Here is a 12553-nt window from a genome sequence, read left to right on the forward strand (position 1 = left end):
GGGCAACTTATGAAGGCTGTTTGTTTCCAATGTTTATTACTCTAATTCAGTCCACCAGCTTGAACCTAAATACCCCTTAATACCTCAGACATGCGCATCGAGTTCATTTTAGTATTTAGCTTTCAGATTGCACTGGGAGATTGCAAGGGTGCAAGCACGTTTAATGACTAAACAATGCCCCCCCCCACACTTTTCAGTCCAGCTGGGAGAGGGGGATTCATTACAATGTCATAAAAGTATGCAGGCGGAGAGTATTTGAGTCGCATGTGCCTGGTTGGCCGCGGGAGGTGCCTTTTCAAAACACTAAGCTTGGTTTCCTCTTGCTTTAGGGACCATCCTCGCATACAAGTCTGCAGCACGAGATGCACAGTCCTCTTTTTAGGTTTCGGCTAGCCCTCGGCTGGACGAACTGTCATTGCTCTGGAAGCAGCAAGGCCCCTCATTACACCATCACTCCCCCTCACAAGAAGCGCCGACTGGGGCACTGGTTTTAACTGTGACGGCTGAGACCGCAATGATAGAACTGCTCCTTGCGCCTCTTTTTTTTGTCTCCCTCACCCTCTCCAAAATGAGTGCTTAAGAAACAAATGAATCCACGGCACTGCACACTTTTGGAACACGTTACATATATTCCTGCATGCCTAGCTTTTTTAATTGGCTTTTCGCAGAGACTATGCAAATAGCTTAAAGCAAATCAGACATGAATCAATGAAATACAGCACAGCTCTTAATCGATTATGCACTCAAGCCTTCATGGGAAATATATCAGCAACTGAACACTATTGTTTAAAATTACAGCTCAACAACAAATACACTTTTCTGCCCAATAAATACTCTCTCCTCCCCTTTCCAATAAAGATTCTGGAAAAGACAGTTAGCAGAACCCTATTAAAACATTTTGAGGATAACCAGCTGTTGGACGCCTTCCAGCTTGGTTTTCGACCAGCGCATGGTACTGAAACGGCATTGACCACAGTGATGGACAATCTTCGACTGCGCGCCGACAGAGGGGATGCGTCGATTCTCGTCCTTCTAGACATGTTGGCGGCTTTCGATACTGTGAGTCATACCGTGCTGCTGCAAAGACTGTGGAACAACGGAGTGAGAGGAAGAGCTTTTGAATGGTTGCAATCCTATCTCCTGGATCGCCAACAGACGGTGACTCTAGGACAGTTTACATCAGAAGTTTCCCCCGTCCATTATGAAATCCCACAGGGATCATCAGTTAGTCCCATTCTATTTAACGTGTATTTGAAACCCTTGCTGTCCATCATTAAGTCTTTTGGTATCAGCGTCATAAATGACGCGGATGATACTCAACTGATCTTTTCTCTAGAGGGCAAGCAGGAGACATCGCTAGAGGCTTTCCAGGAGTGCATGAGGAAAACAGCCGGCTGGCTTAGGGCTAACTCACTTCAACTGAACGGGGGAAACGGAGGTGATGTACTGTTTAACTGCAAAAATTCCAAAGTACCCTACGACTGAGTTCAGGCTCACTCCAGAGGAAGACCCTCTAAGCTAGGCCAATACCGTACGAAATCTCGGAGTGCAAATGGACGCCAATCTTCAAATGGTGTCACAGGCTAATAAAACCATTCAAGTCAGTTTTGCGCTAATCTGTATGCTGCGAAAGACCCTCCCGTTACTACCAGATGACTCTCAAGCCATGGTAGTGAGGAGTATAGTGTTAAGCAGGTTGGATTACTGCAATTCCCTGTATTTGGGTCACCTCAGTATATTATTCAAGGGCTGCAAAGGGTGCAGTCGGCAGCAGCTAAGGTGGCTTTAAATAGACCATGGAGCTCCTCCACAACTTTGGCACTGAGGGATCTCCATTGGTTACCAATAAAAGAACGAATTAGCTTTAAGTCACTGTGCATCATTTTTAGGGTGGTTCATGGACATGGACCACTACCTTTGCAGAATAAATTTAATTGGTATGAGCCCCCTAGACATCTACGGTCCGCAAACACCGGCCTAATTTCGGTTCCCAGATTTAAACGGTCCAGAATGGGTGCAGGGCCTTTAGTGTGGCAGCTGGACAACTATGGAACGAGCTGCCACAGAATCTTAGGGTAGCCGACTGCCTGCTGGACTTCAGAAAGGGCTTGAAGACCTTACTGTTTCCTAGGAGCTAGCCTATCTGTTATCAACCTTGAGCCGCAGTTATAGCTGTTACATCTTTGTCTAAGCGCCAGGATGCCCGTAAGGCGATAGCAGCGCTATATAAAAACGCATTACATTACATTACAATTTGAAAAGTCCTCTGCTTTGACAACATTACGTCTACCAGGGCTCCGATAACTCACTTGCGTTGGCTACCGGTGGAATTAGAGCTGAAAATAAAAGGTGCCTGTATCTGTGTTTAGTTCTTAAATGCACGTGTCTTCAAGGCCTCTATTTAACCCGGCATTGTTATGTTATGTTATGTTATGTTAATAACTTTTATTCAGCGCACAGATGCCCCAGCGAAGGGGCGTCCTGGCGCCCAATCCAGTACCACAACACAACAAAGTGCCGCTGAGAAGAAGGAGGATCAGTCAGTAGAGGTGAACAGATAGGTTTTGATCGCACGTCTGAAAAGAGTCAGGCTATCAAGGGCACGGATATGGACAGGAAGAGAGTTCCATAATCCAGCCGCCATAACTCGAAATGAACGGCCTCCCATTCTACTCAGTCTGAATCTAGGCATGGAAATAGGTCGTCTTTTCATATGTGCAAGTTTATATCAGTCTGCCTATACTTCATCTTGTGTGTGTGGAAGTGGGGTGAAGTAGGAATTTCAAACGGGTGAATGAATTGGGAGAACAGCACAATACACTCCAGCTCGGAGTAAATAACAGTTTTAAATAGTGATGCAAGTTTACATCCACAGCTTTCACACTCATAATTCATGCTATTCACAACTGGGAGACGGATGTATGACATTACAGCGCATGCTTTTACCACACATGCCTTTACATTTACAACGCGGTTTTTACAACGCAAACTTTTACAACGCATAGCGCTTTGGGGTGCTGGATAGTGAATAGTTTAATTTACTATTCCAACTCCAGTCCCCGTGGACACTAGGGAAGGTGTTGGATAGTAAATTAAACGTATTCCCTATCCTAGAGCGCCCCCCAGCGCAATGCGTTGTAATGGTTTGCGTTGTAAAAGTTGCGTCGTAAAGGCACTGCGTGGTAGAAGTTGCGTTGTAAAGGATGTTTCCCCTGGGAGACACCTCGGCCGGTTCACATGGGCTGCTATTTTCAAAGACACGCATTTGCGAGCTCTAGCCATACATTGCTCCTGCCATCCCTGCTGTGTCCACCACCCCCACTCGATTGCCAAAGACAATATCTCACTCATAGGTGAGACCTATTGGCTTTGCCAATGCTCGTTTTCCCATTAGGAGTGTGTCTGGGGTGTGCAATATCTGTAGTTTGCCAAATGTTGAGTTACAAGGCCCACCTAGATCAGAATCTCTGGGTTACTAAGCATGATTTATTTTCTGTACTATAATTCAATGTGATGTAGAATTAAAAGAGTATTGCACAGTTTTTGACGGCCACTGAAAATCTGAATAAGCTACATAAACATTCAATGCACAGGAATACAAGGTCGCATTTTCTATAATTATTTTTCAAAACACATGGTAGCTCAAACAATACATAACCAGCTCCCTACATTCACCTTTCTTTAGAAAACTCAGTTTGTATTCTATACAACTAAACTTCAAGAGCTAGATCGATCCAGTTTGACATCTTTGTTCTGTTTGCTGAAGCAATAACCCTTACCATTAATACTTCCACATTTTTAGTTGCCAAAAACAGTACACACACTCTAAAGGAGAGGACAAGGAGACAAAACATGCCTATAACAGCACCGCATTCATTTGTGTTAGCTACTTAGATATTGGCATTTGTTATATCAGGGGTTTTATCAAACTACAAAAGAACCATCCATTGTACCAATGCCCAACACAAACTCAAAACAAGCATTGGCATAGCCAATAGGTCTTGCCTTTGGGACCTTATAAGTGTTTAGTTATCCAGCACAATATCCTTGGTGCAACAACATCAAGTGTTGCATGGCTAAACACTTATAAGGTCCCAAAGGCGAGACCTATTGGCTATGCCAATGATTGTTATTTCTGGAAAACATATACAACTTTTTAAATGGAATATATTAGTATGATGGCATGATTAATTGAGGCATTTCGCGTATGAAGTAACTCAGTTGTATGCGTCTTGGGGCTGAGGGGGGCAATGGGGTAGTGGGGGGTGGAGGGGAGGCTATTCCCTCACTGATATTTTCCTCGTCAATCAGTCCGAAAGATTGTATTTCCATACCGGAGGCTTTGTTTAATGATTTTTCACAAGCCTTAATATGAAAGCATGCATAGGAGCACATTTTAATTAAGGCCTTATCCCACTGTGTGCCAAAATAGTGTGAATTTCTAAAATAGGAGTTTACATTTTGTTCAAAGTGCATAACGTTGATCTTTACACTTTAATTGTTTCTTGCAGGTGCAGTATCAAGACACAAACCACACTTTTCAGGCACGAAAAAATTATTGGCAATTGGCAGATGCTTTCTTGCAGCTTTCCACGCAAGATTCCCCAATTCAGGTAATTTGACCTATTAATTCTGGTAATAAATGTTGTGCTACTACCCTAAGCTGTGGTTTTGATAAACGTTTCTCAATTGAATTGTTAATGTCTCGTTTTTTTACCTTTCAGGTTGGCTCCCCGTTTCAGCTCTATGTTGAAAGCAATGAGAAAGTGGACAAAATAAACTACGTGGTATGTACTATTAGGAGAGCACAGACATGTTGAAGTAGGATATTTATAATCAGCTCTGGTGTTTAACACCCATGATGTTCTGTAGAAACGTGCACAGTCCTAATGCATCTACTAATGTGTCAAGGTTGTTTGAGGCCCCTCAACGATGAGCATCGAATGGATAGGATACCCGAAGCTCTCATTACGTTCTGCCTGGTAATTCTAATCTGCTCTGTAGTAGGAGTTACAAGTCTCATTGAAATTAGGCCTGGACAAGGCACTACGCTATTCTTGAATAGTTTGCAAAGTTTGCGCTACTTCGCACTACGCGAACTGCACGTAGCACAGTGCAAACACGCATAGCGTAGCGCAGTGCAGCAGTCATTTTTTGCTTGCTCGCGATTCTCAACGTCAAGTTGGGAACCGCAAGCAAGGAAAATGACATCCCGGTGTGACTTTTTCCTCGTTCGCGATCAGCAACATCAAGTTGCTGATCGCGAGCCTGGAAAATAAACCTCCCGGCGAGAATCTCAACGCGGGGAGGTCAGGTTTCTCATTGCAAGTGGTCGCGTATGCTCACGACTGCCTGCGATGAGAAACTACCAGTCCGCATTGAGAAAGCTGGCGCTCGAGTAAAAATCTACTCGGGCGGCAGAAAACTTCAGCTGGCACTGTGCAAGATGCCGTTTTCAATGGTTGCACAGTGCCGGATGCTTGTCCGCACTGTGCAATCATTGAAAATAGCATCTTGCACAGTGCGAACAGGGTACTACGCAGTATGCGTAGTGCTAACTGTAGCTCGCGTAGTGCGAAGTGCACTTTGCGTAGCTTCGCGAAGCGCTACTTCGCAAACTACGCCCAGCCCTAAAATGACGAGATTTGCAGGAACACCATGGGTCTATTTTGTTGCACCCAGAATTTTTAGTTTAGCTTCTGAACACCGCAGAAATCTTATGATGCACCTCCATGGAGAATTAAGGAATTAGCAGATGAATTGGACCTGGAATGAGCAATTCCCAGGGTAGTTCCTCATTTGAAAGTGGACCGTCAAGGTTCCACTTCTAATTCCCCAGTAGCTTTCCACCACTATGTATCCAGTACGCCTACTGTCGAGTGGGAAAAGTTATCATGGGGAATAATAGGGACCTCAGACTGAAGCGGAGAAAGGGTTTTTCGATATGTATTCATTTTTTAGGCCTCATATACAGGCAGCCTTATTATTAGCTGTTTGTGGTCGAAGGCTTATTGTGAACAATACAGTACACACATTGGACCTTCGGTCAGCTCCTGGCTCAAGTATGGAGGGCATTCTTGTCTCTCTCATGCCCCTGCTCCTGACTCAGTGGCTTTCATCCCTTTTTTATTTGTCCAACCGAGGAGCATTTTGATCTCATTGTGTATTAATGGTATGGCATATATCCTGATTGGATAGCAGGTATCCTGATTGGATGGCATGTATCCTTCTGTTGCTGATGTCAGACCGTGCACTGCAGTGCACACAAGGTGTGGCATGACCTCCTCATTCCGTGTTCTGTATCTTGGAATTGGTGATGACACAGTATTACTGCATGTTTACCTGCATTCTGTGATGACAATTTGAGAATATGAGGTATTTTCCTGCATAAATTCCACCTGGTTTCAACTCACGAATTTTGTTCAGGGAGACAGTGCGATATTATCACGTTACTCCTGATGCAAGTATCCACTGGTTGAAAATTGCTCCTCAATTGGAAATACTGGCCCATTTGTAATGATGGCCAACATGCGAAAACTTCACAGCCAGAGCCGGACTGGGAACCCATAGCAGCTCTGGCAAATGCTCTAAAGTCAGCCCCAGTGCGGTGCATAGCGGGGAAGCCTGACCACTACAAAGGAGGGCTTTGGAAAATTCTCCCCCCAGAAAATTTGGGAAGAAATGGTGCATTCTACAACACATTTGTCATTATCTATTCAATCAATTGTACTGTATTTTAAAGCCTAGTAAATGATGACCTTACTGTGTGCACCTGGAAATGACAATGGTTGATGGGTTTCTTCAATGATTGACTCATATCACCCTCCAACAGCGCCTCTCATCTCCCATAGCCCCTCTCTCACATGTATTTCATCTGTTTTATAGCTCCTCTCATACCAGTGTAGGGTATCAGAGCACTTTACATGACACACACATACAGAGACAATGAATCATACATGTGTAAATCAGTGTATAGACAATGTTACATAGGGCAAAGAGAACTACACAGGGTAAGATTCACATGTCAACCATACTGGTAGGCATTTTTAAGAGTGTTTGGTCTGAAGTAGCTCAAACCCAGGATTCAGAACCTAACACAGTAGTTAGGGTTGACTTTAATATTAAGAATGTATTGCTGCCCAAACAACCCTTTTTTAGCAACATAAGCACAATGAAAGACCGAGAAAAAAAACAAAATTTCTAACATGTACCATGCAGTTTGCATGCAGCTCTGGGATGGCAGTTCATAGCTCACTGTGCGAGATTAAGATTGTAATTTTTAAACTGCACAGTAACAATAGAATCTCTGTGACAAAAGCAGTAACCCACTGAGCTATGCACATAGGATACTTTTTTATATGTATGGTACACCTTCTTTGGAGCAGGCCTATTAACACTCTGTGCTACCTTAGTTTAGTTAAAACTGCCACTAGACAAAACTTCCATCTCTCTTCAGCAGGTACATTAGTTACCAGAGTTATCATGGGACTTTTATTGTTGCCCGAAAACTGCTGGATATACAAGTAACTGATATGGGCCCTCACTAACAAAACCGGCCCCTACCCTTCCAGCCTCCATGGGAAAAGCCTGATGCCCGGTCCGGGCAGTTCATCCTTGTTCATAGCAACATGTTCTGTATAGATCTTATGCCCTCTGTTATTCCCTTGCTGACCATCACAGCACGGCAACCCCCAAAACTTGGCAGCTCTGGTTACAGGGAATGTGGCCCAGAATGAATGGAGTAGGATGGATGGGGCGGCAAAGGTGACACCTGAAAACAGGACGGATAAATCGAAGGGACAGGGTGATCACAGGGACAATATGGCAGCAGTGAAAACACTGAAATGAACTAAGTGGAAATCTTGGGTGACAGGCAGTAGTTGGGCTCTGCGAACCAACAGTGGTTAAATTAATAATGCGGGCCTGTTGCGAAAAACAATACAGGAGGCATCACCAATAGGGAGACCGAGAGGCACCCTCGTAACTAGGGGGGGGGCGATGCCCAAATACTGACATCATTCTGCGGGCCTTCTGTTTCATCAGAAACGAAAGTACAAATGACATTCCGGGTTAGGGGGTCGGTCTGTTCAAATGCTTTTCTGGTGATTAGTGTCTCTGACGTGACTTTACGCTGCGTCACGTGAGTGCTGTAGCTGCGCTTGTCCTGGAGATGAGTATTTCCTGTTCTGTACATGAATATACTGTTAGTTCTACAAAAAGGATTGTTTGTAGTACATTGTGTACATAGAGCAAGCTGCATACTTTTCGAGCCTATACGTCACAATCGCCTCCCTTCTGCCTGGCAGTTTATTAGAACCAGGGATTTCAGAAGACGACATCACTGCAAGGAGTCTTTGATTAGGAAAGCCATCTTCCCAGTTCAGCGGAGAATAATGTATGTGCATCAAGGAGACGAGATTAGTTATGAGGTTTACGATTTTCTGAACGATTGCCAACAAAACATTTCGATTGGAGGAGTTCTGGGCTATTCCTTACCTACTGTTGTCGCCCCAGCCTGACACCTACCTCTCCACACCCTGCTCAAGTTATGCTCAGAACAATCACGTTTCCCAGTCCTATTATTCTTTGGATTCTGGGACGATTCTATAATTGAATAAACTGGAATACAGATCCCAGAATCCAAAGTAAAAAAAAAAAAAGATAAGCCACTCGTGCGTGGGCCAGAGCTCTCAATGTTGTTTTACCGAAACATGTAAACTTACAGTGAACCCTTCTTGGCCCCCATACTTGGAAAGGCTCCTTTAACCCTGACTTCCGCAATCGCGTATTCCTGGGGCCGCCGACTATTGTTATATGACCAGAGCGGTTATATTTTTATGTGAAAGCAGAAAGCAAGTGAAAAGGCAGAATACGATCCCTTTTAAAACATCAAAGTCGAGAAGAAAACACTACAGAAGTGTTTAAGAGCTTTCCCAGAATGTTTAATAAAGCGGGCAGGGGCAGAATTGCCAGGCTAACCAAGAATCCCCTGCGATTTTAAAGCAATTCTTAACCAGGTACTTATGCCTTGCCTTTTTACAAACTAAAGACCTGGAAAGGTCGGTATTTTTTTCCCTGAGAATGTGAAGATCTAACACTGACAACCAGAAACCCATTACTTCTGTTCTTCACCCCTCTTTCTTGTTACAGTCTTACAAGTCAGGATTTTGGAAGCATTACAGCCATGGCCGGCCACAAGGAAACAATGACACAGGGAGCTACAATCACACATGACATTTTTTATGAATATTGGCATTATACAGCAACCAAATTAGAGAACTAATGAAGCAGAGGAAGAAGCAATGCCCAAGGCACGTGCCCCAAAACAAACAACCGAATCTGTCAATTGAAACTGTAAGCCTGAGCAGTCTTGTGTTATCCTGTGAGAGCCTATTTCTCAGGTATCCCACTTGTGTTTTGTGTATGAGGGTGGGTAGGTATGCGTTTATTCTGGCTGCCATTACTTTAGCGTAGATTTTACAGTCTACGTTTATTAGGGATATTGGCCTATAGTTTTGTGGGAATTGTGGGTCCTTCCCTTCTTTGGGGATGACAATGATGTTTGCCTCTGCCATTGAGTCTGTCATGCTTCCTTTCTCTGCGCACCCCCGGAATACTCTCACTAATATGTCCTTAAGCTGCGTTTGGAACTTTTTGTAAAAGGTCACTGTGAATCCGTCCGGTCCCGGGGCTTTGTTGGGTTTAAGTGTGTCTATGGCCCTCCCTACCTCTGCTTTTGTTATGTTCTGGTCTAGCGCCTCACTTTGTTCGCGGCTTAGTTTGGGTAGGTCAAGTTTCTCGAGAAGGTTCGCCCCCCCATCCGCCTTTAGTGCTGTGTCTGCGGTGTAGAGGTCTTTGTAAAACCTCCTGAAGGTTTCGAGAATTTGTTTGTTCCCTGTGTGCATTATTTTGTCTGTGTCGGTGATCGCCGCGACTGAGTGTTGTCTCTGTTTGGCTTTTAGGTACCCTGCAAGTGCCCTCCCTGCTTTGTTGGCTGAGCATAAGTTTATGGATTTGTATTTGTTTATCCATGTCGTTGCTCTTTCGCTTAATAGACTGTTGAGTTCATACTTTTTCTTCGTTAGAGCCGTGAGTGTATTCCTGTCTAGTGTGTTTGCGATGTGGTTGTTCACTAGCTCCTTTATCTGTTCTTCCAGTTCTTTAATGTGTTTGTTCCTTTTTTTGTTCATTCTTGCCTTAATACTTATAAGCGAACAGCACAGAGAAGGCAGTTATGATTGCACTAGACGCAGAAAAAGCCTTCGACAGAGTCTCATGGCCATTCCTAAACGAATGCATGCGCAAATTCGGATTTGGAGACAAATATAGAGGAATGATAATGTCCCTATACAAAAACCCCCGAGCTCGTGTGGTAGTGAACGCAGCGACATCAGAAACCTTCACCCTAAGTAGAGGGACAAGACAAGGCTGCCCCCTGTCGCCAGGACTATTCCTGCTGGCAATAGAACCCCTTCTCCACATGATCAGAACTAACACGCAGATCGCAGGTGTGGAAGTGGAAGGTCAAGCCTTCAAACTCGCAGCCTATGCGGATGACATCCTGATCACCACAAGCAACCCACGGGAGTCAATCGAGGCACTGGTACAAACAATAGAGGAATATGCAAATGTCTCAGGGTATAAACTCAACAGGGACAAGTCAGAATGCAAACCAATGAACTGCCACACTACCAGAGCAGTACTAGGCAAATCAGGCCTGGCGTGGCAAACGAAACCCCTAAAATATCTGGGACTCCTCTTTGGGAAAGACCTCAGATCAACACTAGAGCACAACGAGGAAGCAATGCTGAAAAAGATCAAAACGAAGCTAGACACATGGGGACCCAAATTCGTCAGCTGGTGGGGTAGAGTAGAGACAGTTAAGATGATGATCACCCCAATGCTCAACTACTTGCTGTCCATGCTACCGCTATCACTAACGACAGACTTTCACAAACAAATCGACAAAGCCATTAACTTGTTCCTATGGGGGGGTAAAAAACCTAGAATAAGTCTAGCAAAACTCAGGCTGAAAAAAGAACAAGGGGGATTGAACCTCACAAACTATAAGGTCTTCCAGACGGCATGCCTTGCCAAACAAGGGCTACACTGGTTAGCACCAACACCAGATTATACGCCAGTATGGCTCGAGCTAGAGAGGAGCATTCTAGGTGGGGCAGACCCAATCATGGCCCTCACGGCTAACAAACACCCAGAAGCCAAAAACTCAATAATACGGAACACAAAAATAGCCCTACTGAGATTAGATAAAGAGCTAGAAGTAAGCATCAGAGGCACCAAATGGGAGTCATTATGGTACAACTCCAAAATCACATACAAAGGGAAGACGCTAGGCAGCAAAGAATGGCTCAGCAGAGGTGTAACTACACCGGCACAACTAGAGGCAGGGAACAACCCACTCACCTACAAGATGATCCAACATACAACTGGCCTACCAGACAAGGAATTCTACGAGTTCCTAAGAATCAAAGCAGCCATCACCAAAGCGAACCTTTCCAAACACAAACCAACCATCATACAATACGCACAGAACCTTAACACAACAGGTCACCAAACAGCGCAGATCTACAAAATAATCACACCACGCACCACCACCCTTAACGACAAAACGATAGCGTTCTGGGAAGAGACCATCCACAGACCACTAAGTGAAGAAGAGAAGGCCAGACTATGGACATCAGCGTCCAAAAACAAGATCACACCACAGCTAGCACAAACAAAATACTGGATACTACACAGATTACACTGGACACCGGCGAAACTAGAGAGAGTGGGGGCTACCGACAACAGCGAGTGCTGGAACTGCCACAAAGCAAGGGGAGACCTGGCCCATATGTTATACGACTGCCCCAAAGTCAAAGCGTTCTGGAGCAAAGTATACAACCTAATAGACTCGATCACGGGCTGCCAGATACAACGAGGGCTAGCAGGGATAATCACCGGATTCCTAGAGCCACAACTCCAATCCAAAGAAATACGAGATTTGGTAGACATGCTCCTAGCGGCAGCTGTTAAAAATATTCTGGGGTACTGGAAGAACTCCAGCAAAGCCACTTTCAAGCGCTGGTTCAACTGGGTAACATTCCTCCGAGCGGCAGACAACATCACCGCCAAACACAAGGCGGCGAACCACACAGCCAAAGAAGACATGTGGGCTGCCCTAGACGAATATCTGAAGCGATAACCCCCCCCCCCCCCCCTCTCTTTTTTCTTTCTTTCTCTCTCTCTGGCTACCACTGAGCAACACACATGTGAAGCCCAAGAAATACAACTGTATACAATGTATATGCGAAACCTATTCAATTCAATAAAAAAAAAAATTGAAATAAAAAAAAAAAGAAACTGTAAGCCTGGGTATTCGTATGGCAGTGCACGGACAGAGTGGGCATTCAATTCGCTTTCAGTGGTTGTCGGAGCAGGGTAACTTGTAAATTCTTTCAGATCAATACAAGTAATGGGAGTATGTATAGTGTAAGACTAAGAGTATTTTTATAGTGTTCCTTAGCTTGACAGTAGATCCATCAAGAATTTT

At 44.5% G+C, this 12553-nt stretch overlaps 1 protein-coding gene across 1 annotated transcript in view; it reads left to right on the plus strand.

Annotated features, from left to right (window-relative positions):
• Positions 1–12553, plus strand: part of LOC144762793 (CD109 antigen-like) — a 1211849-nt gene that overhangs the window by 438001 nt on the left and 761295 nt on the right. The window contains exons 12-13 of the mRNA XM_078648063.1: positions 4512–4613; positions 4725–4787. Of these exons, the coding sequence (XP_078504189.1) occupies positions 4512–4613; positions 4725–4787 (165 nt within the window). The remainder of the gene's footprint in view (positions 1–4511; positions 4614–4724; positions 4788–12553) is intronic.

Source organism: Lissotriton helveticus, chromosome 6, assembly GCF_964261635.1.
Source record: "Lissotriton helveticus chromosome 6, aLisHel1.1, whole genome shotgun sequence".
In the NCBI taxonomy this organism is placed as follows: domain Eukaryota; kingdom Metazoa; phylum Chordata; class Amphibia; order Caudata; family Salamandridae; genus Lissotriton; species Lissotriton helveticus.